General features: G+C 41.3%; 1 protein-coding gene and 1 long non-coding RNA gene across 3 annotated transcripts in view; one reads left to right on the top strand and one right to left on the bottom strand.

Annotated features, from left to right (window-relative positions):
- Nucleotides 1–21,686, top strand: part of LOC122550433 (uncharacterized) — a 53,861-nt gene extending 32,175 nt beyond the window's left edge. Inside the window, exon 3 of the long non-coding RNA XR_006311854.2 lies at nucleotides 21,601–21,686. This is a non-coding gene — a long non-coding RNA (uncharacterized LOC122550433). The remainder of the gene's footprint in view (nucleotides 1–21,600) is intronic.
- The window catches only part of spata18 (spermatogenesis associated 18), a 67,720-nt gene that overhangs the window by 1,241 nt on the left and 38,548 nt on the right, over nucleotides 1–27,931 (bottom strand). Inside the window, exons 7-12 of one of the 2 annotated variants that reach the window (XM_043691102.2) lie at nucleotides 27,440–27,650; nucleotides 21,576–21,734; nucleotides 19,570–19,745; nucleotides 14,682–14,805; nucleotides 10,724–10,798; nucleotides 8,767–8,815 (exon numbers count right to left, since the gene is read on the bottom strand). In XM_043691102.2, the coding sequence (XP_043547037.1) occupies nucleotides 8,767–8,815; nucleotides 10,724–10,798; nucleotides 14,682–14,805; nucleotides 19,570–19,745; nucleotides 21,576–21,734; nucleotides 27,440–27,650 (794 nt within the window). Of the gene's footprint in view, nucleotides 1–8,758; nucleotides 8,816–10,723; nucleotides 10,799–14,681; nucleotides 14,806–19,569; nucleotides 19,746–21,575; nucleotides 21,735–27,439; nucleotides 27,651–27,931 lie in introns of those variants that run through there. The other variant, XM_087988040.1, reaches the window with a different exon arrangement.

Genomic DNA, 27,931 nt, shown 5'->3' with positions numbered 1-27,931 from the left:
TTGCTCTCAGCATCACAGTGAGGCATTGCATAGACCCTCAGTATGCAAACACCAAATGTCACTACATAGTGTGATTTTCCTGTCCCCAGTGTTGCAAAGGATGGGACTGGTCTCGTTGCTGTGGAATGCTCCAAGAGGTTGAAACATTCCATATCACCTGTCCTTTATGGATAAATTTGTAAAGAACCACATCTTTGACCATACGTCCATCAGGAAGTTGTCAGCATGTTGCATCCTTGAGACCTTGCAGGAAAAGGAGAGGGTGGATCTTATCAGGTTGTTCCCTGAGCAGACTGTCAAAGTCATTGGCAAAATGTCTCATCATCACAACATTTCCACAAACATTGCTTGGCTGGTGGTGAGGAGGGCACTGCCCATCAAATCCTTCATGTACACCCAGTCGGTCAGTGCCACTGCACGCTGCCCTTGAAGCGGTTCCAAGGGGATCTCCTGCTGGAACGTGCCTTTGTAAAGGAAGTCTGAAGACAGATGCAGTGGTTCTTATCGAGGCTTGCTCCAAGCAGCTCCATCATGCAGGGCTGGGGGCTGTATGGGCTGTTCCCAGGATGCACACTGCATCTGGAGGACCTTAACTTGCTGAAAGATTCTCCTTGGTCTGCCCGAAACAAATTGGTCTTCCAGTGGAAAAATATTGATCTCAACCAAGTGTTATAGATACATTCCAAGATCCAGGAATATGTGCTGAGGGACACACCAAAGCTTTTGAGTTTGTTGTAACTATTGAGAAAGTCAAACCCAATGTTTGCTTTTTTCTCCATATGCAAAGACTGTATAGATCTGAACACAGAGTCCTATGTGATAGAGCTTCTTGGACAAGCCCAGACAAGAACCACTGCATCTCTCTTCAGATTTCCTTTGCAAGGGCACATTCCATCAGGAAATCTGTGACAGTCCCTACCGTCTCACAGCTGCTTCAAGGGCAGCGTGTGATGGCATAGACCAACTGGGCATACACGATGGATCTGACGGTCAGTGCCCTTCTCACCATCAGTCAAGTAATGTCTTGGTGCTCAGTGGGCGGCACAGTGCCAGAGACCCGGGTTCAATTCCCGCCTCAGGCAACTGACTGTGTGGAGTTTGCACATTCTCCCCGTGTCTGCGTGGGTTTCCTCCGGGTGCTCCGGTTTCCTCCCACAGTCCAAAAATGTGCAGGTTAGGTGAATTGGCCATGTTAAATTGCCTGAAGTATTAGGTGCAGGGGTAAATGGAGAGGAATGGGTATGGGTAGGTTGCGCTTCGGCGGGTTGGTGTGGACTTGTTGGGCCGAAGGGCCTGTTTCCACACTACGTAATCTAAAAAGTTCTGGTGATGAGGCATTCTGTGTATGAATAAAGTATATTTTTTCCAATTTAAAAAATTCTGGTAAGAGTGCCCTGTGTTCAGCAGTGAGACATTTGTGGAAGAGTATCCTGCATTCGGGTGTTGCAGTTAGGCGTTTTGTGAAGAGTGAGCTATATTAGGAATGGTCGACCATTAATCAGAAGAAAGATAGCAAGCAGATAGTCAGAAAAGCCCCAGAGTTCTTCTCGCTCAAGAACAAATTTTCTGTATTAGAAAATGGTGAGAGTGATGGTTCCTTTGGGGAATACAGTTAGAGCCCAGCTGCATGTAAGGGGTGCAGTAAGAGATGCTAAACTATGGTGGTAGAAGATTCAATGGAGAGGGTATAGATAGGCATTTCTGTAGCCACAGACATGACTCCATGATGGTATGTTGCATGGGGCCAGATAAGAATATTACTGTTTGGTTGCAGGGTATTCTGAAGGGAGATGGTGAACAGTCAGAGGTTGTGGTTCATATTCGGACCAACAACATAGATAGAAAGAGGGATGAGGCATAGCAGATTAAAAAACAGTACCCCAGAGGTTGGATTCTCTGGATTACTCCTGGTGCCATGCGCTGGTTAGTCTAGGAATAGGGAGACAGAAGAAATCTATGTATGGATGAAGATTTGAAACATAAAGGAGGGCTTTAGAATACTGGATCAGTGGAATACCTCTGGAAAGGTGGGACCTGTACAAGTCCAAGGGATTGCACCTGAAGCACCACTCTCTGTGTGAAAACTGTCCCTGCACTTCTCCACTAAACTTTCCCCCTCTTACCTTGAACCTGCGTCTTCTTTATAGTTGAGCTTTCCACCCTGAGAAAAAGCCTCTGACTATCCACTACAAGTGAGGCAGGTAGAGGGATCCTGAATTTAATATTGCAAGAGACTCAGTTCTTGGCCTTGTCTAACAGGTAAATGGTACTTACTTCCTGTATGAATGAGGAGAAAGGCTGTAGGGAGGATGGGAAAACTCACTACTGCACTGTGGTCCAGGAGGCTATTTATTGCCACCAATAAAAGAGACAAGAGGTCATGTTTGGAGAATATCAGAAATTAGTAACAAAATTAAAGAAAACATTAAAGAAATGAAAGAACTTTCAAGGGTTATAATCTCTGGATTATTGTCCAAGCCACATGCAAATTGACACAGAGATAAGATAATTAGGGAAGTAAACAGGTGACTAACACTCTGGTATGGGCAAGAGGGGTTCTATTTCATGGGCACTGGCAACAGTACTGGGCCTAGAAGGAACTGAACCATTGGGATGAGCTCCATCTGAACCGATCTGGGTCCAGGATCCTAGCTGAACGGCTAAATAGGTGGTCAGAAGGACTATAAATTGGCAGAAGAACTCAGAAAGAGGTTATTAAAGTTTCCAGAATGACTGAAAACACAGGGTATGGAAAGGCTCAGGAATCAAAATTCAGGCACAGTTGATAAAGGGATAGCAATGAGAAGGGAAGCAGTCAATGCAGCACAACGGGTGTTGTACTTAAATCACTCAATATATAAAACAAGGTAAATGAGCTTATAGCGCAGATTGAAATTGGCAGATTCAATGTTGTGAGTATCAGAGACATGGCTGTAAATGGGTTTTGGGCGGAACTAAATATCCAAGGTTATGCGCTCAATCGAAAGGACCCATAAATGGGCAGAGGGGATAGGGTCACCTTCTTAAAGAGAAATGAATAAAATCAATAGCAAGAAGCAATATCGGGTCAACGGCATAGAACCTGTACAGGTAGAATTGAGGAACCACAAAGGAAAAAAAGACTGTGTTGGGAGTTGTGTACAAGCCTCCTCGCAGTAGTCAGGATGTGCGGCAGCAAATAAATCAGGAGATATAAAAGCATGTTAGAAAGGGACTATTATAATAATCCTGGGGGACTCCAATATGTAAGTGGACTGGGAAAATCAGGTTGGTAGCAGACCTCAAGAAAAGGAATTCGTTGAATATCTACAAGATGGTTTTTATTTTGCAGCAGCTTGTGGTGGAACACATTAGGAAACAGGCAATACAGGATTTGGTGGTGTGTAATGAGACAGACTTGATTAGGGAACTTAAGATGAGGGAATCCTTAGGGAACAATGATCACAACATGATAGAATTCATCCTGCAGTTTGAGAGGGAGAAGCTGGAATCAGATGTAATGGCATTACAATTGAGTAAAGGTAACAACAAAGACACTAGGGAGGAACAGGCCAGAGTTGTTTGGAAGGGAAGCCGAGCAGGGAAGATGGTGGAGCAGCAATGACAGGAGTATCTGGGGGTAATTCAGGAGCCATAGCAGAAATTCATCTCAAGGAAGAAGAGGCATACTAAGGGGATGACAAGGCAACCATTGCTGACAAGGGAAGGCAGGGATAAGATAATAACAAAAGAATAGCAAACAATATGGTGAAGATTAGTGGTAAGCCAGACGATTAGTGGTAAGCCATTAAAAAACTAACAAAGGACAACTAAAAACATAATAAGAGGACAGAAGTTGAAATATGAGGATAAGCTAACTAGTCATGTAAAAGAAAATTTCAAGAGCTTTTGTCGATATATAAAAGGTAAGAGAGAGGCAGGAGTGGACATTGGATCTTGAAAAATGAGGCTGGAGAAGTAGTAATGGGGACGAAAAGAATGGCAGAGGAACTGAATATGTACTTTACATCAGGTTTTCACATGGAAGACACCAGTAGCATACCAGAACTTCAAGAGAGTCAGGGGTAGATGTGAGTTCAGCAGCTGTCATTAAGGAGAAGTACTGGGAAAGCTGAATGGTCAGAAGATGGATAAATCACCTGGACCAGAAGGACTACCCCCAGCGTCTGAAGGAGATAGCTGGGGAGATTGTAGAGGCATTGTTGGTGATCTTTCAGGAATAACTAGAGTCAGGGAGAATCCCAGAGGATGGAAATATGGCTAGCATTACAATTCTATTTACAAAGGGAGGGAGACAGAAGACAGGAGACTATAGGCCTGCTAGCCTGACCTCAGTCCTTGGTAAGATTTTAGAGTTCATTATTAAGGACTAAATTGCAGAGTACTTGGAAGTGCATGGTAAAATAGGCCGGAATCAGCACGGCTTGGTAAAGGCAGAGATCATGCCGGATAGGTCTGTTAGAATTCTTTGAGGAGGCAATGAGCAAGGTAGGCACTGCAGAGCCAGTGGACAAGATCTAGTTCAGGATTTTCTTATGGTTAACATAGCATTCAGGCTAGGAAGGTATATGCAATGTTAGCATTCTCTTCAAGGGAGCTAGAATACAAGAGCAGGGATGTACAGCTGGGACTGTATAAGGCTGTGGTCAGACCGCATTTAGACATCAACTAGCCACGAAACGACACGACCAGCTATCCCTAGTAGCCACACACGCAGACGACAAGCAACATGAATTTGACTGGGACAACACTACCATTATAGGGCAAGCGAAACAAAGAACAGCCAGGGAATTCCTAGAAGCATGGCACTCATCCACAAACTCCATCAACAAACACATAGACCTGGACCCAATATACCGGCCACTACAGCGGACAGCTGAAACTGACAACCGGAAGCGGCAAGGACAGGCCACTATAAATGCTGGAGGAAACACCACAGAAGCGCTTCACAGGAGGCTCCCAAGCACTGAGGATGTCACCTAGACAGGGGATGAAACGTTTGCAACAAAAACTTCCAGCTCGGTGAACAGAACCACAACAACGAGCACCCGAGCTACAAATCTTCTCCCAAACTTTGAGCATTCAGAATACTATAGAGTCATAGTGACATACAGCATGGAAACAGACCTTTCAGTCCAATTCACCCATGCCAATCAGGTTTCCTGAACGGAACTAGTTCCATTTGCTTGGCTTTGACCCATACCTTTCTAAACCTTTTTTTATTTATGTAGCTGTCCAAATATCTGTTAAATGTGGTATTTGTACCTGCCTCTGCAACTTCCTCTGGCAGCTCATTCCATAATTGCACCACCCTCTGCATGAAAAAGTTACTCCTCAGGTCCTTTGTAACCTCTCCTTTCTCACCCTAAACCTATGCCCTCTAGTTTTGGATTCCTTTACCTTTGAAAAAATACCTTGGCTCTTGGCCTTATCTGTGCCTCTCATGATTCTATAGGTCACCCCTCAGCCTCTGATGTTCCAGGGAAAAATCTCCCAGCCTGTCTAGCCTCTCCTTATAATTCAAATCTTCCAGTCCAGGTAACAGCTTTTGTAAGCAGGGCTGAGCTCCTTATCTAAGGAAGGATATACTGGCATTGGAGGGGTTCAGAGGAGGTTCATAAGAATGAGCCCAAAGATGAAGGGCTTTTCTATGACCGCTGTACTCGATGGAGTTTACTGAGAGGCCTGAATAGAGTTGACATGGAAAAAATGTTTCCAGTAGCAGGAGAGTCTAGGACCCAAGACATTGCCTTAGAGTGAAAGGACAGCCCTTTAGAACTGAGATGAGAAGTTTCTTCAGCCAGAGGGTGGTGAATCTCCGGAATGTTTTGCTGTAGAGGGCTGTGGAGTCATCGAGTATACTTAAGACAGAGTTGGGTAGATTCTTGACTAGTAAGGGGATCAAAGATTACAGGGAGAAGGCAGGAGAATGGGACTGATAAACATATGCGAGAAAGTGAGGACTGCAGATGCTGGAGATCAGAGTCGAAAAGTGTGGCACTGGAAAAGAACAGCAGATCAGGTAGCACCCGATGAGCAGGAGAGTTGATGTTTCGAATGTAAGCCCTTCATCAGGAATGTTATGAAATGTCGACTCTCTTGCTCCTCGGATGCTGCCTGACTGGCTGTGCTTTTCCAGCACCACACTTTTCGACTCTGAAAAACAGATGCCATGTTCAAATGGCAGAGCAGACTCAATGGGCCAAACAGCCCATTCTGCTCCTCTATCTTATGCTCTTATAGTATTGATGATCACAAGTTAGTTGTATGTTGATGAAATGGAAACCTATTCTGTTAATGAAATCATCTGCATTATGAAATGGTGCTCTCAGTGTAATGTCTGTACAGTCTACAGCTCCCTGCACCTGGGAGAGGCCAGCTATATTGGCCAAAGCCTACAACTCAGTCTGTAAAACGGACCTTGTCACAGGAATGTGAGAGGAAGTGGCACAAACTGCATCAATAACAGTCTCGATATGTTTATAGGTTGAGGATTGAGGTGATCCCACACAGGTTCCCAGGTGGAAGCAGCCAACTGCATGCAAAATCTGGAGCAGCTATCACTTTAACAGCCCAGGGCATGATGACCCTTCAGGTCGCCGGTCTGGGTCCAATGAAATACACACTCTGTGGCAGTGTCCCGGCATATCCTCAGTCTGAAACAACGATAGATGTCAGTTTTCTGAAAGAAATAGCATCAAAGAAAATGGACTCTGAGCCTCCTGTACGTTCTCCTGACAAGAATTGAGAATATTATAAAACAAGGTGTAAGAAATTGAACTCTCTGTCCAGCAGTGGATTTTGTGTTTTCTTCAGATGGCACTGATTTGTCTTGGCTCTACATTATGACTGGAGGTTTCTCACTATGAATCTGTCATGGCTGTGCTGGGAGTACTGGATGCTGTCAGTCAGTTTTGTCACTGGAAGTACCACTCTAGGAACTAGCTCTGATAAGCTCACCTTAACAGGCATTCCGATAGCAAGAGCCAGTCCATCTGTATTTGACAATGTCGTGACAAAACACTAACCAATAAATAAATTGCAAACCCACTGGAATGGCATATGTGATGTTCTACCTCATGTTCTGCTTGAAACTATGAGACACTGGCAATTATCTCAATCAAAATGTTTCATTAGAATTTTGTGGTACCACACAAAAGACAGTTTGAATTGCTTTGGTCTCCACTTGCACTGTGTGGGGCTTACGTCTGCCCACATAATGTCTTAAAGCTGCAACATTATAGTAAGATTCTGTCTGGAATTAGACTTATTGTAACAGTAAGAAAAATACAGTGTGCTGCACAAAGCAGGAGTATTTTCAGAAAAATAGACAGTTAGTTTGCATTCATTTTATCTCCTCCTTTCAAAAACACATTTTACAAAGGATTATTATTCCAAAGTAGGAGGGCATCAGAATGACATATCCCAGGTAGATGGTTAGGGGTGGGGGGATCTTTGCCAGGGCTCCACTCTTTCCCTTCCACCAATAATCAAACAGTTGAAAGGGACATTATGCATTCCTGACTTTGCGAAAAGAGCCAGGGCTGACGGAAGAACATTCCGCAATATCCCTGCTGGTTGTCAGCTGATAGTATCCCAGCTCACGCTTTTAAGACCACATGCTCCTACCACTGGCTTACTGACAGTCACAGCATGGGAGAAATTCACTGTGCAAAAATCCACTCCCTGACCAGGAGACACCCTCTTTGGTTCCAACATTCCCACAGACAGGGAGCACTATAAGTGACGTGGACGTCCATATTACCATGGCACTTGGGATGAAATCAACCCAGGGTAGCAACTAATAATCCCACAATTCTGGCAGCAATGTAGTGCTTAATAAATATAGGCACCATTGTCATCACTATTACTTTTCACTTTTTAATCTAGCAACCTTACAAATACACTGATATTATTATCCAGCAACTTTACAAATACACTGCTATTATAAGTGTATGATTTCATTGCAGGGAGTTAGATGCTCCCAACATAGAGTGACCTGTGAGAGATGTGGACACAAAATCTTTAGCACATGTTCCATCCATCTATACAAATGCTCCCCACCACCTATCCCATCCCCCCAATACCTGGTTAATTCTTCCTCTGCAAGCACCTCAGATATATTTGTATCAAATCACTTGTTTGTTATCTTTGCTCAAGTGTTCATTTGCTAAAAATATACAAGGTCAATCTATCTAGTTAAAAAAAGTCTTTACATCTTATATGACTCAGATACACCCAACGGAATTAGGACATCTAATGCAGTTTGGTTAACTGCTTTTATAGTGAGCATTATGAAACACACACATTAACCACACCCTCAAATAGATTAAATTAACAAATAGGAATTAATCACAATCCTCAAAAAAACAAATGGAAGTAAACTTTTGAAACTTAGGACAAACTAATTCATCTAATCATCTAATTGCCCACTTCCTCCCTCATCACCAACAGTCTGCAATCGTTTTAGAATCTTCTGCTAAAGAGACTTCAATTGTCAAGCTCCTTGTCATACTTCCTCAGAGAGCCGTTACAGATCCTTCTCGAAAAGTCCCAGACTCGAGCATTTTCCCCCGTTAAGCATATATCAATGCAATGATACCTCGGTTTGTAAACTGCATTGATGTAATGCATCAAGTACAGGGATACTCATGAACCAACCAAGTAAATGAAACCATTACATTGCTTTGAGAAATGTACCATGTATTCACAAACAAACCTCTCAACTACTTCATACTGTTGCATTAAAAATGCTTTCTTACTTACTGGGACTAATGCTCCGTCTGATGGGGGAAGGACTACGGCTTCGAGAAGTCTGTAAAAACACAAGATAAAATGTAAGCTCTCAATCTTACAGCTGTGAAACAACTGTTCATTTTCACTGCATGAAACAAGAAATGTTTAAAGAAAATGCAAGGAGACAGTCAAGAAGGTGCAATCATCAAACCTACCCAGTGCAGCTCAAAATCAAGGCAAAGGACTTATTCCAATTCTCACTGATCCTCAGTGGAGCCCCCTCACAGATATTAGGCAAACCACAATAACATGTTAACTCAAAATCAATGACCATTATTAATAGATGGGACTGACAGCTAAAACATACTTCATGTGTCATTACTACAACTTCCAGCAAAATAGTAGAGGCAGGAGTGTTCTCTGGATCCATCATTTTCATGAAATGGTTACCTCAAGAATTGTATCAGCAATGCAAATTAAAGCCCGAAAAACTGTCGAATAGCCATGGTCCAGGTAATCTGCATTAATGCTCATCCCCTGTGGGTATTCTACTCCCAAGGTGGAATTCTCTGTTTCTTCAACACAATGGTCTTGATTTTAAGAGGGTTTCTTTTCCTGGAGGCATAAAGCCAAGCAAGTGCAGGTCACAAAATTGCATACATAATGTTTTGCAGATCATGAGATGACCAGCTTCTTAGCAACTTTGCTGGTGGCCAACCCTGGCATCAGTAAGGTTCCCTTAAAGATTTTAAAGATCTCAGTTCAATCACCCTTCAAAATCATAAACTCAAGGGTGTACAAATTAAATTTATATACTTTCTCCTCACAATTTAAGTCTTTAAAGATTTTTAGTGAATCTGCATGGTACCTCTTCAAAACCAATATATTCTTCCTGTCATCTTCTGCGACAACTTTGCATAAATGTACTTGTTCTGAATGAAATATTGGATAGCTCATAGATAACACGTGACATCCTACCAATATATTGATTGGGATTCTGTCAGGTCAATGGGGTCTCTCCAAACAGTCAGAGAACCAGTTGGGAAACCCCGTCTGTTCTGTGAGAAAGACCCAATGGAATAAAGTGCCTTTCAGACACATAAACAGTCACCACCTGACCATCCTCAAGGTTCAGATCCCTGCCTGGGGTATGTCCGAACTATCAGGAACTGTGGGCAAACCAAAGGCTCACAGTTCATCATGCTATTAGTGTCAGTGGGATACAGGTTGTTCAGCTGTAAAATGCATTTCATTAAGGTGAGTTTGATACAATGCGATGGATGAATTGGGGACACTGTTTCTAAAGCGCAAACTTCTAAAATGTATGCCGGCTGTATCTTAATTACATCGTCTACACTTTAAGTGCTGTTTCTAAAGCACAACTTTTCTGTAATGTGGGTTTGCACAGGATCAAAGCTATCGGGTTATGGAAGAACTACCTGTATGTGGCTGATGACAACACTGTAGCAATTTGCATTTTAAATGTTTGCATTTTAAAAGTGGCAAATGGGTATTGTCTGTGTATTGAAATGGGTTTACTGATTAACTCATCAATATTTCTGGAGCCAAGATTTCTTTTTAAACCATTTTGAGATGGTTGATAATGGGAGTTTGTTTGCACTGAGACAGTTTTATGCTCAAACAGAGTAAACATTGAGGAGTATTAGCTTGCTTTCAGGTTATAAGAGTCAGGAATTGTTTTTGGTTTGCTCAGGGAAAAGATTCATGCCTTGGAAAGTATTTGGTTTCAGTTTGCAGAAGTCTGGGTTGGAGTTAGTCATGTTTCTTCCATATAACATGACTTATAATCCCAGTCAAAAGCAGGAGTCCAAACCATCCTTGCAACCCCCGACACTCCCAGCTGAGGTAAATTTAAGAAATTAGATTTGAAAAACACAATTAAATCTACATTAACTATGTCTGATAATTAAAGACCATTGCTGTAAACTGTATGAGTCACAGCAATCATCACTTCAAAATAACCTACCAGTGCACGGGCTGGACTGGTAGAGCGAGAGCGGGTTGGACTGGAACTTCTGCTTCGGCCTTTACTTGGCGACCACTGATAAATGAAATTGCAAAGGTTACCAATAAAATTGGACACATTCACCCTTTGGTGCATAAGGTGCATATGCATGCAGCCATGCAACATTCGAGAAACCCCATATACATTTAATCATGCTCTACCGAATGACTTCCGTGCTGGTTCAGACATACCACACACAATACTCAGGTGTCTATGCAGGAACAACAAAAAATGAGAGAGAATGCTGCTTTTACTATAAGGTCTGAACAATTCTATTGTTTTGTGGAAATGGAGTACAATTCTGTGAAAGCTGCCAGAAAATATTCACTGCCAAATGGAATCGCTTTTTAATTGTATGATTGCAGGAAATATTTTTATGTAGTCACCAATTTTATGGAAAACAATATAACAAGGATATGTTTAAAGGATATCTGGAAAAGCACATGGAAGATATAGAGTGTAGGGAAATAGATGGTGACATCTTGAAAAATGTCCATATTACAGAGGAGGAAGTGCTGGATGACTTGAAACACATAAAAGTGGATAAATCCCCAAGACCTGATCTAGAGGTTGGCTAATGTGGTGCCACTATTTAAGAAAGGTGGTAAGGATAAGCCAGGGAACTATATACCGGTGAGCCTGACATTGGTGATGGGCAAGTTGTTGGAAGGAATCCTGAGGGACAGGATGTACATGTACTTGGAAAAGCAAGGACTAATTCGGGATAGTCAACATGGCTTTGTGTGTGGGAAATCATGTCTCACAAACTTAACTGAGTTTTTTGAAGAAGTAACAAAGAGGATTGATGAGGGCAGAGCGGTAGATGTGATCTATATGGACTTCAGTAAGGCGTTCGACAAGGTTCCTCATGGGAGACTGATTAGCAAGGTTAGATCTCATGGAATACAGGGAGAACTAGCCATTTGGATACAGAACTGGCTCAAAGGTAGAAGACAGAGAGTGGTGGTGGAGGGTTGTTTTTCAGACTGGAGGCCTGTGACCAATGGAGTGTCTCAAGGATCGATGCTGGGTCCTCTACTTTTTGTCATTTATATAAATGATTTGGATGTGAAGATAAGATGTATAGTTAGCAAGTTTGTAGATGAGACCAAAATTGGAGGTGTAGTGGACAGCAAAGAAGGTTACCTCAGGTTACAATGGGATCTTGATTAGATGGGCCAATGGGCTGAGAAGTGTCAGATGGAGTTTGATTTAGATAAATGCAAGGTGCTGCATTTTGGGAAAGCAAATCTTAGCAGGACTTATACACTTAATGAAAAGGTCCTAGGGGGTGTTGCTGAACAAAGAGACCTTGGAGTGCAAGTTCATAGCTCCTTGAAAGTACAGTCGGAGGTAGATAGAATAGTGAAGAAGGCATTTGATATGCTTTCCTTTATTGGTCAGAGTGCAGGAGTTGGGAGGTCATGTTGCGGCTGTACAGAATATTGGTTAGGCCACTTTTGGAATATTGTGTGCAATTCTGGTCTCCTTCCTATCGGAAAGATTTTGTAAAACTTGAAAGGGTTCAGGAAAGATTTACAAGGATGTTGCCAGGGTTGGAGGATTTGAGCTATAGGGAGAGGATGAATAGGCTGGGGCAGTTTTCCCTGGAGTGTCGGAGGCTGAGGGGTGACCTTCTGGAGGTCATGAGGGGCATGGAAAGGGTAAATAGACAAGGACTTTTCCCTGGAGTGGCGGAGTCCAGAACTAAAGGGCATAGGTTTAAGGGAGAGGGGAAAGATATAAGAGACCTAAGGGGCAACTTTTTAATGCAGAGGGTGGTACATGTATGGAATGAGTTTATAGAGGAATTGGTGGAGGCTAGTACAATTGCAACATTTAAAAGGCATCTGAATGGGTACAAAGAACAAAGAATAAAGAAAAGTTACAGCCCAGGAACAGGCCCTTCGGCTCTCCAAGCCTGAGCCGATCCAAATCTAATGTCTAAACCGGTTGCCCAATTCCTACGCATCTGTATCTCTCTGTCCCCACCTACTCATGTATCTGTCCAGACCCATCTTAAATGAATCTACCATGTCTGCGTCTACCACCTCTGCTGGCAACATGTTCCAGTCATCCACCACCCTCTGTGTAAAATACTTGCCGCATGTATCCCCCTTACACTTTTCACCTCTCACCTTGAAAGTATGACCTCTCATTATTGAATGCCTCACCCTGGGAAAAAGCTTATCTCTATCCACCCTGTCTATACCCTTCATGATTTTGTAACCCTCAATCAGGTCCCCCTCAATCTCCTTTTTTCTAATGAAAACAACCCTAACGTACTCAACCTCTCTTCATAGCTAGCACCTTCCTCGTAAGCCTTCTCTGCACCCTCTCCAAAGCATCCACATCCTTTTGGTAATGTGGCGACTAGAATTGTACACAGTATTCTAAATGCAGCTGAACCAAAGTCTTATACAATTTCAACATGACCTGCCAGCTCTTATACTCAATACCCTGTCCGATAAAGGCAAGCATACCATATGCCTTCTTGACCACTCTATCCACCTGTGCAGCCACCTTCAGGGTACAATGGACCTGCACTCCCAGATCGCTCTGCTCATCAACTTTTTCCAAGGCTCTTCCATTCACTATATAATTTGCTCTAGAATTAGACTTGCCTAAATGCATCACCTCACATTTGTCTGGATTGAACTCCATCTGCCATTTCTCCGCCCAACTCTCCAGTCTATCTATATTCTCCTGTATTCTTTGACAATCCCTTATGCTTTCTGCTACTCCACCAGTCCTTGCGTCATCTGCAAACATGTTGATCAGACCAACAGTGCCCTTTTCCAGACCATTTATGTATATCACAAACAACAGTGGCCCCAGCACTAATCCCGGTGGAACACCACTGGTCACCTTTCTCCATTTCGAGAAACTACCTTCAACTACTGCTCTCTGTCTCCTGTTGCTCAACCAATTCTTTATCCACCTAGCTAGAACACCCTGCACACCATGTGACTTCACTTTCTCTATTAGTTTATTAGTTTACCATGGGGTATATGAACAGGAAGGGTTTGGAGGGATATGGGCCGGGTGCTGGCAAGTAGGATATCTGGTCGGCATGGAGGAGTTGGATCGAAGGGTCTGTTTCTGTGCTGTACATCTCTATGACTATATGGTAGTCATAAATGAAATGGGTCTCCTTGTCTCAAAACCTCAAGCATGGAGAGCTGCTTTGAATCCAGGACCTCCATTGCAATAATAGAGGGGCTAACATCAGGTCAGCATTAAGACCTTCAATGTAGAAAGGAGTGGAAAATATTTCAGTAGACCCTGTATAGTCATAGGTTTCCAAGCTGTTATCAGTATTAAACAATTCTCTGAAACCAGCATAAATAATCCCAATGGATTCTGCCTTCTTTTTTGGAGATCTCTAGGCAGCTCCATGAAATCTTCCACTGGTTGTCTCCAAACCAAACATTTCTTTGACCTGTTGTTCCCTGACTGGCTGCTCCTTGAATATTTGTGACAAGCCTGTCTTTTCTTTCCTTCTGTCCTCCGAAGAAGTCAACATTCATGTTCAAGAGTTAGAACTATTAATTGTGAAGAACTTATGTATTCTCCTGATAGGTACAAGTTATGTTGAAAAACAAAACACTGTGGATGCTGTAAATCTGGAACAAACACAGAAAATGATGGAGAAATTCAGTAGGTCCTGTGGAGAGAGAAAAAGAGTGAATGTTCAAGTGTGACTCTTGTTCAGAACTGCAGCAGTACAGGACTTGAAAATCAATGCAAAGATCTTGGTAGGGTTGCTGGCCGAAGGGGAGCTGGGAGTGGTGGGGTGGGGTGGGGGCTAAAGCCATAGAGCAATTTGAAATGTAAGAGTCAGATTTATAACCCACAATCTGTTGGTCTTTTTTAACTGTCTACTTTTAGCTGTTCCTCAACAGCTTAGCCAGCTCACCAGAGCGCCTCTTTTTGTGAATGCTTCTCCCTTAGCAATGATAGTGTCATTTTCCATCAAGGCTGGCCAGATGTGATAAACCACCAGCGGTGCAGTGAAATCTGAGTCATAGCTGCGGCGATACCTGGAGGGATGGAAAAAATGGTTATTTACTTTAAAATTCTACATTCACAGAAGGTCCAGTCTGAATTGTGCAAAAAAAAAACCTTACAATAAATCTGCATAATAAACACTTGCAAATGTATGGTATTCTTGTGTAAATATTTTCATTCTCTCTCTTGTTTCCATTAAAATGCTATGTGTTGAATGTTTTACTAATTTAAGTGTCAATCTTGATTCAGTTGTGGCTCTATCACCTCTGGGTCAGGCAGTTGTATATTCAAACAAGCTACAGCTCAGAAACTGGAGAATGAAACCTACACTGACACTCCAGTGACGTTTAAATGCGGCTTATGCTGTTCGGAATCCCAATTTCTTGTGCTAATGAGATGTTAGAACTACCATAGCATGATTTGAAAAACAGCAGGGCAGCCACATTCCTCATAACCTTCTATCACTGCTTGTGTTCTGGCTAAAAATCACACAACACCAGGTTATTGTCCAACAGGTTTAATTGGAAGCACACTAGCTTTCGGAGCGACGCTGTTAAGCCTTTCAACAGACAATCAATTTTTCAATGTATAATTTCAGTTACATCACACTGCAAATTTTTGCTATAAATTCTGTGTTACAATCGAGCCCTCCACTATCACCTGATGAAGGAGCGTCGCTCCGAAAGCTAGTATGCTTCCAATTAAACCTGTTGGACTATAACCTGGTGTTGTGTGATTTTTAACTTTGTACACCCCAGTCCAACACCGGCATCTCCAAATCATGTGTTCTGGCTGTTATCTATCCCTCAGACATCACCACTAAAACAGATTGCTGTGTAAAAACTGTGTGGTATATTTCCTTACATTACACCTCATATGTTAGCAAAGTTCAAAGTTACTTCATTGGTTGTTGGAGCATTTTGGCTTGTCCTGGGTTTGTGAAAGAACAATTCTTTCTTTTACTTTCTAACTGTTTGTGGCTATAACAACAATGTTAAGAATGGAGAGACAAACTGAAATGTATTATTGTATTTGGGGAAAAAGTTAAGTGAGCAGATGAGTTCTGTGTACTGACCTGAGTGATTTTTAAAGTTAAAAGCCTCCCCAATAAGATGACATTTCACCATGTCCTTCACTTAATTTAATTAAAATTAATTAAAATTTTAATTTTAATTCCTCATGTTTCACAGTTTCTTCACGCAAGTGGTAATTTACCAACTGTCCCTTGCAAAAAAAGTGCCAACACATTCTTTGTTAAATTCCATAACTTTCCATTCATTTCTGAGCTGTTAAAAACAATCAATTTAAAGTTAAAGATGTCAATTATTTTGTTCAATATCAAAACAGATTAAGGTAGGAACCCAAGGTTTTGATGCACTTTAATGCTGAAAAGAGAATTGCAAAGATCAGTCCTGGGCCACAATTACTTACAAAATAATATTAATGATTTGCAGGATATCCTGTCACTAAGTTTACAGATGACGCTAAAGTAGATGCTTTGATGGCACTGTGCCTTTAAGAGAGTTGTTCTGTGCTGTTTCTCTTGCAGCCAGATGTTATCACAAAAGGTTACAAAATGTCTCCTACAGCCAGGCAGTTGGTAAACAGCTTTTGAGTTCTTCTTAGGTTTTCTTTAAATAATGAGTGGGCAGGGTCAGGGCTTACATAGAGCCAGGAAGTATTTTAGTTTTACCTTCATGTAGGAGAAGCTTTCTGCTGGCTGCTAAAGTTGACATCTTAGACAGTGAGGATTCCTCTTAAAAATCAAAAGGGCCAGATTGTTTCTTTCTTCTGGACTGGAGAAACACGGCACGTGAGAATCATAATTTCTATAAAGTTATGCCAATGGTTTCTTTTGCTGTGTGTTAACTGTCTCATAAGAATAACGTGTGGTGATTAAAGCTTAGTGGTGAAGCAATCAAATTATATCTGGAACATAGGGCCTTACACTGGCCTTTAAACAAAAATAAGATTTAGGATCTCCTTAATGTACTTAATGTCTGGTCTAAAATAATGGGAAGACAAGTGGTGAGGACAACACGAAGTGTCTATGAGGAATATAGACATGTTAAGTAAGGAGACAAAAATCTGGCAGATAGAATATATTATGAGGAAATGTGAGGTTGTGCACTTTGGCAGGAAGAACAGAGGAGCTGAAAATTATTTAAATGAAGAAACACTGCAAAACGTTACAGCACAGAGGAATCTGGGGGTCTCCGTGCATGAATCACAAAAAAGCTAGCATCCAAACTCAGCAGGTAATATGGAAGACAAATGGAAAGCCGACCTTTATTTCAAAGGGAATGAAGTGTAAAAATAGCGAGGTCATGCTAAAACTAAACAAGTCACCAGTTAGATCTTACTCAGAATCCTGTAAACAGTTTTGATCCTGTTATTAAAGGAAAGATATAATGGCATTGAATGCAGTTCAGAGAAGGTTGGCTAGGTTGAATCTGTCTTATAAGGAAAGGAGTTGGGATTGTACTCATTGGCTCATTGAAGCTTAGAGAGGATACATTACTGACACATATAAGGTTTTTAGTGGGCTTGACAGGGTGGGTGCAAACAGGTTGTCCCTCTTATGGGACAGTCTAGTACCAGAAGGCATAATTTCAGAGCAAAGGGTCACTCACCTCATAGAGAGAAGTGAGAATAACTAAATAAATCAAAAAATTATTTTCTCAGCCCTGAATCAATTTAACCAAGCTGCCTCTACAGCACTCCATGGTACAAAGAATTCCAGATTCACTGCCCTCTGACAGAAAGAAATTCCTGCTCAAAATGCAAAATAATTAAAACAATACTGAAAAAAAAGAGATCATCTAAGTGACACCTCATGAGTCTACAGTAATTCAGAAGCCCAAAAGCTTCATTTCATTAGCAATGCATGATTAACATCAGCTTTCCAGAATTGCTTCCTTTCAATTATACTTTTACTGCAGAAAAACTAAAAAGGGGTCAGTTAACTCAATTAGACAGGCAGGAGGCTGGAAAAACACAGCAAGCCAGGCAGCATCAGGAGATGGAGAAGTTGACATTTTGGGTGTAACCCTTCTTCAGGACTGGGGGTGGGTGTGGGGGGAGCTGCAGATAAAGGGGGGGAGTGGGGGCATGGTGGTGAAGTGGGGATAGGTGGAGACAGGTAGAGGGTATGACCTGGTTGGTCAATGGGAGGAATGAATCCGGTTGATGGCAGGGAGCAGTAGAGGGGATGGTGAGGGGCTGGGAAGGGAGTCAGGGGAGGGAAGGGAGGTTATTTAGAATTGGAGAACTCAATGTAGGCTGCCCAGGTTGAAGATGAGGTGTTGTTCCTCCAATTTGCGGTTTGGGTTACCTCAGTTGGCTGGATGGCTGCTTTGTGATGCACAGTGATGCCAACACCACACCAGTTGAAATTATCATGATGGATTCTCCTTCTCAACCTCTCCGCTCATCTGAGGCATGGCGACCCTCAGGATAAACCACTACTAGTTGTCTCTGTCTGTCTGTCTGCCCCCCCCCCCCTCTCTCTCTCTCTCTCCCCCCCTCTCTGTCTAATGAGAGCACAGTCCTATGGTCCAGTTGGACTATGATGACTACTTTATTGCAGAGAAAGTAAAAATTAGATTAATGCATTGTTTTCCCCTTAAAAAGAAAACATAGAGTCTAGAAACAATTGTTAGCCATCTAAGTAGATAAACATTGGCATATTTACAGTGCAAATCTTGAGGATTTTCACTGCACTCCCTTTATGGTAAGTATATCATTTCTTGACAGGGAGACCAAAACTGCATGCAATACACCAAGTAGGTCTCACCAAGGCACTGTATAACTGCAACAAGTCATCCCTACTTCAGAACTTAAATTGCCTTGCGCTGAAGGCCAATATACCATTTGCTGTTCCGATTGCTTGCAGGCCTGTCTGTCTATTTTAATAGGATCTGTGTGTCCTTGACACCAGCCATTGTACATCCATATTTCCTAATACACCAGTATATAAATAATACCCTTCCTTTCTGTTTTTCACACTGGTGTGCACCTTCATATTCAGTCAATTGTACCACACCTGCCATGTGTTTGCCCACTCACTCAACCTATCTAAACTACCCCGAAATCTCTTGCAACCTTCGCATCGTCCAAAATCTCACCCAGTTTTGTGTCATCAGCAAATGTGGAAACATTGCATTTGGTTCCCTCATCCAAGTCATTTACATATGTTGTGAATAGCTGGGTCTAAGCACTGATCCTTGCAGTACCCCACTAGTCACTGCCTGCCACTCAGAAAAAAATCCATTTATTCCCATTCTGCTTCCTGCTTGTTAACCAATTCTCAACACATGTCAATGTATTCCCTCCATGTTCCATGTGCTTTAACTTCAGCTTAAAGTATCTCAAAACTATCCCGTTGGTTACTCTGAAACTTTTGTAATTTAAAATTAAAATATAAAAATTATATTAATCTATTAAGACTCTTTCCTTCTCCAAAATGGGGACAGTCCTTCTTCAACTAGGACACCATTCATGAACTTTTGACATGCATAGTCTTCTTATGAATGTAATATCTCTGACATGAAAATTGGTTCCCTAAAAGACATGCTTTTGTCAAGTATCTTGGACATTCAGAAAATTTTAAAGTATTTTACAGCCAGTTGGTGCTTCTTGAGTGTAGCTACTGCTGTGATTTCAGGAAATGGAGCAGCAACTTTGGACAATGATGCATTACTTTGCTCATTCTTTCTCGAGATATGTCAGAGGCTACTTGTTGACTGGAAACACTAAGGTTTAGTTCATTTTCATAACTAGAAGGCGACTCTCACTTTTTCTCATTGAAGAGTTCACCATCTGTTGTGAAGGCAATACCAAGTGGAGGCTCCAATGTCTGCATGGCAAAGGCTACACGACACACGTCACGGATAAAACTGCTGATCAATATGAAGTCGACCTCAGATGGAAGGGAAATCTTTGGATTGATGCTCATGCTGCGTATCACATCCTGTTGAAATACAGGGGTTTTTTAAGCAGGTTATTCTATAGTTACATGTGTCTGTAAGTCCACTACAAATATTCCAGATAATTGATTACAATGTGGGTTCCAGCTCCAACATCACAGCACAATCTTTAAGGTGGGTGCAACCAGTGATCGCTCTGCAATTTTAAAAAACTTCGCCAAAACAGGCTAGACTTTCAGTGGGTAGTCCCTAACACTTATAGGCTTTGCTCATAAGACAATTCCACCTTGTACCTGGGATCATCCAAGTGAATATTCTCAAAACTTTTCTTTCTCCATTAATGGGATGTGCATGTTCATGGCTAGACCAGCATTTATTACCTATCCTAATTGCCCAGTGGTCAGTTAAGAGTCAACCACATTGCTGTGGTCTAGAGTCACATGTAGACCATTCCAGGTAAGGTTGGCACTTTCCTTTCCTAAAGGACATTAGTGAACCAGATCGGCTTTTCTGATATTGATGGTGGTTTCATGGTCATCCATTGACTCTTAATTCCAGAGTTTTATTGAATTCAAATTCCCACCACCTGCATGAACAGAACATTTCCTGGCTCTCTGGATTAATAGATTAATGATAACATCACTAGACCATCACCTTCCCTATCACACCAAGCTATCTGCCCAGATTCTGAGCCCTAAGTGGACTCCTGCTGAATTTACGTTGGGGATAAATTGGTAGGTGTGTGTATTTTCATGGACATTAGATTATGTCAAGGCAGCTGGCATACTGACATACAGTACTTGGGTGACAAACAGTTTTCTCGAAAGCTGCTTTTCTATGCATTGAGCAAATTATGAGAGAGCTAGTTTATACAAACAGAACCAATTTAACATGTTAATGACCTACTCTAATCCTATGTAAAGTTCATCCCAACCATTCTGGGCTCATTATCTGCTTTCTCTCACTGAATGTATCTCTTCAAAGGAAAACTTGAGGCTGATAAGTAACAAATAACATTTGCACCACCCAGGTCACAGGCTACGACCATCTCTAACAAGACAAAATCTAACCATTATGTCTTGGTGTTAAATGGAATTACCATTGCTGAATGCTCCACCATCAGGAGGTTACGGTTGACCAGAATTTGAACTGAACTAACCATATAAATAAATACTGTGGATACAAGAGGAACACTTCCTTACTTTTATATTTCATTCCCTTTGAAATAAAGGGCAACATTCCATTTGCATTCCCTATTACCCACGGAACTGGAATGTTAACCTTTTGTGATTCATGCACAAGACTCCCAATTCCCTGTGTGCTGTACCATTCTGTTGTCTTTCCCTATTTAAATAATATTCAGCTCTTCTATTTTTCCTGCCAAAATGAACAACCTCACCTTTCCCATATTATGTTCTATCTGCCAAGTTCTTGCCCATTTACTCAGAATGTCCATATCTCCTACGTAGACTGTAGACTCTATGACATCTTCACCACTTCCTTCCCATCTGCTTTTGGGTTGTTTGCAAACTTGGCGATTGTAAATTCATTTCCACCAACCAAGTTATTAACATATAGTTAAAGTAATTCTGACCACAGTACTCATCCCCTTGGCACTCCACTGGCTATAGGTTGCTGCCCTGAAAAATGCCCCTTTACCCAAAATCTTTTAGTTAGCCAATCTGCTATCCATGCTATAATACAACCCTTAACACAATGGACTTTTATCTTATTCTGTGACAATATGTAGGGTTTCTTATGTTTTGGAAATAAAATGTATTGCAAATGTTGGTTTATCTTTAACAGTATGATGGAATAAATTATACAAATGTGACACTTGATACATGTTTTTGTTTGCTTTCCTTCATACATACATCAATGCTGGACTGAACATCATAGAGATCCTGGTTACGAATGATATAATCCATTACAGCTTCATCCAGTGACTCTAGTCTGTGGTGAGAAGGAGAAAGTGTTTTCCGTACCCGCAGTTTGAATTGTCGGAATGCCATTTTGGCTGCTTGGAATGCCTCCTATGTTAATGGCAACAAGATTCAAATTAGAAACAAGAACCTGTACATTTGTGTGTCTGTTTTTATTAAGACGTTTTCCTACTTTTCTTAACATTGCATTTTACTGACTTAAGCCTGCAGTTCAATCTGGTATATGTGCCCATTTGTGTGCTATATTCCTCATAAGAAATAATATAAAATTTGAAGGATGAAAATAATCTTTATACCACTGCCATAATAGCATAATAAATACATTTTCCTGCTTATTCTCTCTGTGCTAAGTAGGAGTCTTTTGCTGTGTACATGGTGTAATATGGCTACTTCAGGTGGATGTGATGGCTTTCACAGTGTACAGTCCACAGATATTCATTGCCTAGACTTACACAGGAAGAATTGTACTAAGGTGAAGTTCTAGAAGGCTAAAAACAAAAGCCATATCTGGAGAGTTACCACTACTAGAGAGAGAAAATGGTTCAGTTCATTATAAGTAAGCTGTTCTAATTCAATGGTTCCTTGCCCTCTTATTGAAAGGCTGTGAAATTATCTTATGTTAAAAAGATATTTTCCAGTAATCACGGCGCTTCTACAAAGCAGAAGGCCTAAACTAACCCATTTCAAAAATGCTACATTTAAAGATACAACAACTGTGTAGTCAGTTATTCTTTGTTATGTCTCCCTGACACCACACCATGAATGCCACACCCCCCTCAACTATTGCTTTGAGTTGACATCCTGGAACTAATGGCTGGTGCATGTAAGTTCTGAAAGCATTTGAAAGCAAGTTGTCCACCCAGTTTGAACATTGTCTAGGATATACCCAGCAATGAAAATGCTGCCTCAAATTGGGGAAAAAAGTGCTTGCATGAGATAGAATTGGTAGAGGAAAGATGTATCCCTCCCATGAGGGATCCTACCAATCCTCTGCCAGTCAGGAGCTGCAAGGTCTGTACTGCCTTTCATTATTCATAAATTGTGGCATTCATAACATCCAGGTTCCAATTCACGATAATTCCCAGCAGTCAATGACCAGATTCATTGAAAAGTTAAGACAGGAATCTGCGAACTGTACAGCACCAATTTTTAATGGAACAACAAAAACTAAGCCTCACATTTTCTACACATCTCACTGTATTACCATGTTCCAACTTTTGTATTATAGATATTCCTAATTGGATGTTATTACTCAGCTCTGGACCAAATAGGACTTGAACTTTTGTCTCAAAATTTGAGACCATACCAATACACAACAACATTTTCTCATTTTGACTTAAACACCTTGAATTGCTTTGTTACAACAACTAGCACTTTCCTTTCTTCATTACCCTCTGACTTTTTGCCTTAAGTAGTCCGGCTGCCACTTATGTACTAGCTCTTTTCCCAGTCTCCAACCTTAAACATCTCACCACTTCCTTAATGGTAGAGAAGTGAAAATGAACATTGTCCACACTCCAAATAAAACCAGTACCAGCTGCAGAAATACTGCTGTCTGCACTGCCACCCAGTGCTAACATGTGTTACTGTATCAAATATTATAATGACCTTAAAGTTACACTGTCGTTGGAAAAGGACTTTTCTCCACCTTATAAACAATGATACAGTTACTTGCCTCACAAAACTATTGTAGCATATCCACATGATGTATAATGTTAGGCACATTTACACTGGCCCTTTTCCAGGCCCAAATTACCTGCAAATCTAAAATTACAAGAAATTACAACACAAATGTTCAATCCAGCCTGACCTGTCCAGATTGCTTTTTTATCCTCCAAAAAAAGAGTGAACCTAATCATGTGCAGCCAAATTCCTTTATTCCCCTTTCCTTCAAACACCTATTCAAACTATCCTTAAAGTTGTCATGTTCTCTGCTTTATTTGCAAAATCTAGGAGTGCATTTTACAACTACAACTACCTACAACTTCAAAGCATACTGAGCATTTTCTTTTAGTTTTATATCAATGTCATTCTGGACTGTTCAAGCACTGGAGATTGTCTTTTCTATTTTTGCCCATTCTTCAATAAGTTTTAATACCTCTCTCAAAGTATCTGTTAATCCCCAGGATAAGTTTCCTCTCATACTTCTGAGAACAAAGATGCAGAAATGCAATGAGAAAGAGGGCAAAGTGTTGTCACATGTAAACTGAAAAAATATCTGTGGGTGTCACTGCTGGGGGGGATGCATGTAATTAAGGAAGAGGAGGGGATTATGGACAGATCCTTAAAGTTTTATAGAGGTAACAGTATGAGAACTTGCAGAGAGGCCATTATTGCAAATAATCTGGCTATCTTTGAATAAGTCAGAGTGGAACCAAGCAAAGTAAACTCCTGTGGGTGTGCCAATAGCAGAACAGCTTTGGAGGAGGGTGATGTGGTCATAATGCACAGGATATCAACTGTGACCAAAGAAAATGTTGGAAACACTCGACAGGTCAGGCACAACATGTGAGCAGTGAGATACAGAATAATATTTCCAATCAGTTGTCAAAGCACATAATTTGCAATTATGGTCAAGGCCAGTTCAGAGCTAAGGTAGGGATAGCAACCTGAGAGATATTATATTCTGGGTCCCTTCATTAACCCACTCACAAATGCTTTATGTTTACTCGCCCATAACTCCTTTACTAGCCCACTCACAAGCGAACACATGTTCCCACTTCATTCATTCATAACTCTCGACTATAATACGGTTTTATTCATTCATTCATAAAACCACAGTTCTGTAGTATATTTTACTATCATAAGATAGTCCAAATTTAAAACAACCCTTTCTGTGGGCGGCACGGTGGCACAGTGGTTAGCACTGCTGCCTCACAGCGCCTGAGACCCAGGTTCAATTCCCGCCTCAGGCGACTGACTGTGTGGAGTTTGCACGTTCTCTCTATGTCTGCGTGGGTTTCCTCCGGGTGCTCCGATTTCCTCCCACAGTCCAAAGATGTGCAGGTCAGGTGAACTGGCCTTGCTAGATTGCCCATGGTGTTGGGCAGGGAGTAAATGTAGGGGTATGGGTAGGTTGCGCTTCGGCGGGTCGGTGTGGACTTGTTGGGCCGAAGGGCCTGTTTCCACACTGTAATGTAATCTAATCTAATCTTTCTACTCAAAACAACTCTTTTAAACCCATTACTGCATTTTCACACCTTATCAGCCCTTGCTACTTCGGAAGAAGCGTAGCGTACAGTACTGTACCATCCCCACCATCATGTCTCCTGAAAAGATTATAATATTAATCAGTTCTTACCAACCATCTCCCGGACCTAAATAGATTGAAGAACACCAGACAGTTTCCCCAATTAATATGCACTTGTTAAATACCTTTTAACTGGGCCTTTATCCCTTTAAGAAACTAACTGTCAGTACAGCGCTCATGTGAAATTGCATGAATGAATGAAACTCACACCAGCAAACAGTAAACAAATCTCACAATTTAGCTGCGGTAATCAGTTTAGTATCCTGCATTCATTTATTAAGTACAGGTACAATTTCTAACTTATTTACAGCATACAGGCCTAGAATATTTTTACTAACATTTATTAATTTAATAAACAAAAGGACTAACACCTCTTAATTATGCAAGCAGATCAGACAAACACTTCATCCCATCAGAAGTATCAGCCAACACTTAGCAAATTTTAACCCATCTCCTGACTCCCAGGACAGAAGCCCCTCAAACCTTTGCATTATAGTTAAAGTAATGTAACACCATAGTAATGGAATTTTAATATATGTAAGAGCTGTGTATAAATAGGCTATTGTAAGAATTGTATTTCGGAATTCTCTTGCTGCCTCAAACTTGTGCTACTTGCGATTGTTGAATAAAGGAGGCTTTTCTTACCACTCTTTGATTTCAGTCGTTATTTGAACATATCCCACAAACCTGATGGGAGAGATTCATTCACGTAATTCCTGGAGGGATGGGCACATGTTTGGGAGGTGAAGCACTCATTTAATGTAGCTCTTGAACCTATTACTAATCAAGAACCTATCTATCTCTGTCTTAAGTGCACTCAATGACTTGGCCTCCATAGCCCTCTATGGCAATGAGTTCCACAGATACACCAACCCTCTGGCTGAAAAATATTCTTCCTCATCCCAGTTTGAGAGGGTCATCCCTTCACTCTGAGGCTTTGCACGCAGGTCCTAGTCTTTCCTAGTAATGGAAACATCATCTCCATATCCAGTCTATTCAGGACTCTTGGATCCCCCGATCCTTCTCAACTCCATGAGGACAGACCCAGAGTCCTCAACTGCTCCTCAGATGACAAGCTGTTAGTTCTCCAGATCATTCTTGAAAAGATCCACTGGACTCCCACTAATGATAGCATGTCCTTTCTTGGATACTGGACCCAAAATTGCTCACAATATTCCAAATGCAATCTGACCAGAGCGTTATACAACCTAAGCAGTACCTTTCTGCTCTTGAAATGAATACTAACGTTGCATTTGCCTTCCTAACTGTCAACTGAACCTTCATGTTAAACTTAAGGGAATCCTGTATTAGGACTCCCAAGTCCCTTTGTGCTTCAGATTTCCGAAGCTTTTCCCCAATTGGAAAATAGCCTACGTGTCTATTCTTCCTACTAAAGTGCATAACCTCAGATATTCTCGCATTGTATTCCATCTGCAATTTCTTTGCCCACTCTTCTAGCATGTCCAAATCCTTCTGCGGCCTCCCTGTCTCCTCAACATTTGGCCCTCCACCTATCTTTATGTCATCTGCAAACTTAGCAACAATGTCCTCTGTCCTTGATCCAGATTATTAATGTATAACATGAATAGCTGTCGTACTAACATGGTCTCCTGCAGAACTCCACTAGTTACCAGTTGCCTTCCTTAAAAAGATCTTTTTATCCCTACGCTGTGTTTTCTGCTAGTCAGCCAATCCTCTATCAATGCCAGTACTTTGCCCCAAAGCTCATGGGATCTTATCTTATTTAGCAGCCTCCTGTCCAGCACTTCAGAATCATCATTCAGCCTGAACTATCTATGCTGCTCTTCATGCTCACATCAGCCTCCTCCAATTTCCTTTTACCTCATGCAATGAGCATATCTTTTTATTGCTTTCTCCCACACATACTTCTCTAACACAACCTCAAACATTGACACAATTTTATTCAACTCCCTATTATAACAAGTTCCGTATTCTCATTACCCTGAGTAAAGACATTCCCTCTGAATTCTGATTAGATATATTTGTGATTCACTTGAATTTTATGACTTCTCCTTATCACTTGTCCATAGTAGAAACCTTTTCCTTCTCGGTATCCTATTGAACAAATTCATAACTTAGACCTCCATCTGGTCATCTTTCCTTTCCTTATTAAAATTTTCTTGAGACTTGTACCCACTCAGTACATGTATTATTCTTCAAAATTGAAGCATGTTCAATAGAATCCATACAACATGGAAAGAGGCCATTCAGCCTTTAGAGTCGGTACTGCCCCTCTGTAGCACATTCCACCCAGACGCAGCCCCCATCGTATACCCATGCATACCATGGCTAATCCACCTAGCCTGCACATCATTAGACTGTGGGAGGAAACTGGAGCACCCAGAGGAAAACCATGCAAACATGTGGAGAATGTGTAAGCTCCACACAGATATCCACAGCTGGAATCGAACCCAGGCCTAGCACTGTGAGGCTGCAGTGTTAACCACTGAGCCACCTTGCTGCCCCATTTCCTCAGCAATTCTGTATCCTTATTGCAATACGGAAGTCAGGATTTTCTACTTACTGTTGTGGCAATGAAAATTATTTTTTGCACCATCTCTAGATCATCAACATATCGTCTGAGGAGATTTTGTGCATTCAGACGTTCATTGGCATAAAGATCATTGAAGCGGGAAACCAATCGAGCATGACGAGAGGCACTAGTCAGTTTGCTACTGGTCGGTGAGTGACTGGTCAGAGAGGAAAAAGAGATGGGAGAACGACGTCCTAAGATTCTAAAAATGGAAAATAAATCACTGGAATTACACATGTCCCAAGGTAAAAATGGAACAGCACTCAGAATTGCAATTATAAATAGCCTGTTTATATCATTTTCCAGGCAATTGCTATTTCTTGAAGGTGGGGTGCAAGAAAACAAACCAAATTTGGACAGTTCACAATGATTCTCTCTATCTTTTCTCATGGTCAGAATTTTCAACATAAATATTGTGGCATTTTTAAAATGCATTTTAGATTTGAAACCTTGCTGCTTTCATTTTTCTCTGTTGCCTTATTC

Source organism: Chiloscyllium plagiosum, unplaced genomic scaffold, assembly GCF_037043375.1.
Source record: "Chiloscyllium plagiosum isolate Xiang-an unplaced genomic scaffold, Cpla_swu_hap1 HiC_scaffold_1, whole genome shotgun sequence".
In the NCBI taxonomy this organism is placed as follows: Eukaryota; Metazoa; Chordata; class Chondrichthyes; order Orectolobiformes; family Hemiscylliidae; genus Chiloscyllium; species Chiloscyllium plagiosum.
This window is presented reverse-complemented; position numbering and strand designations above follow the sequence as displayed.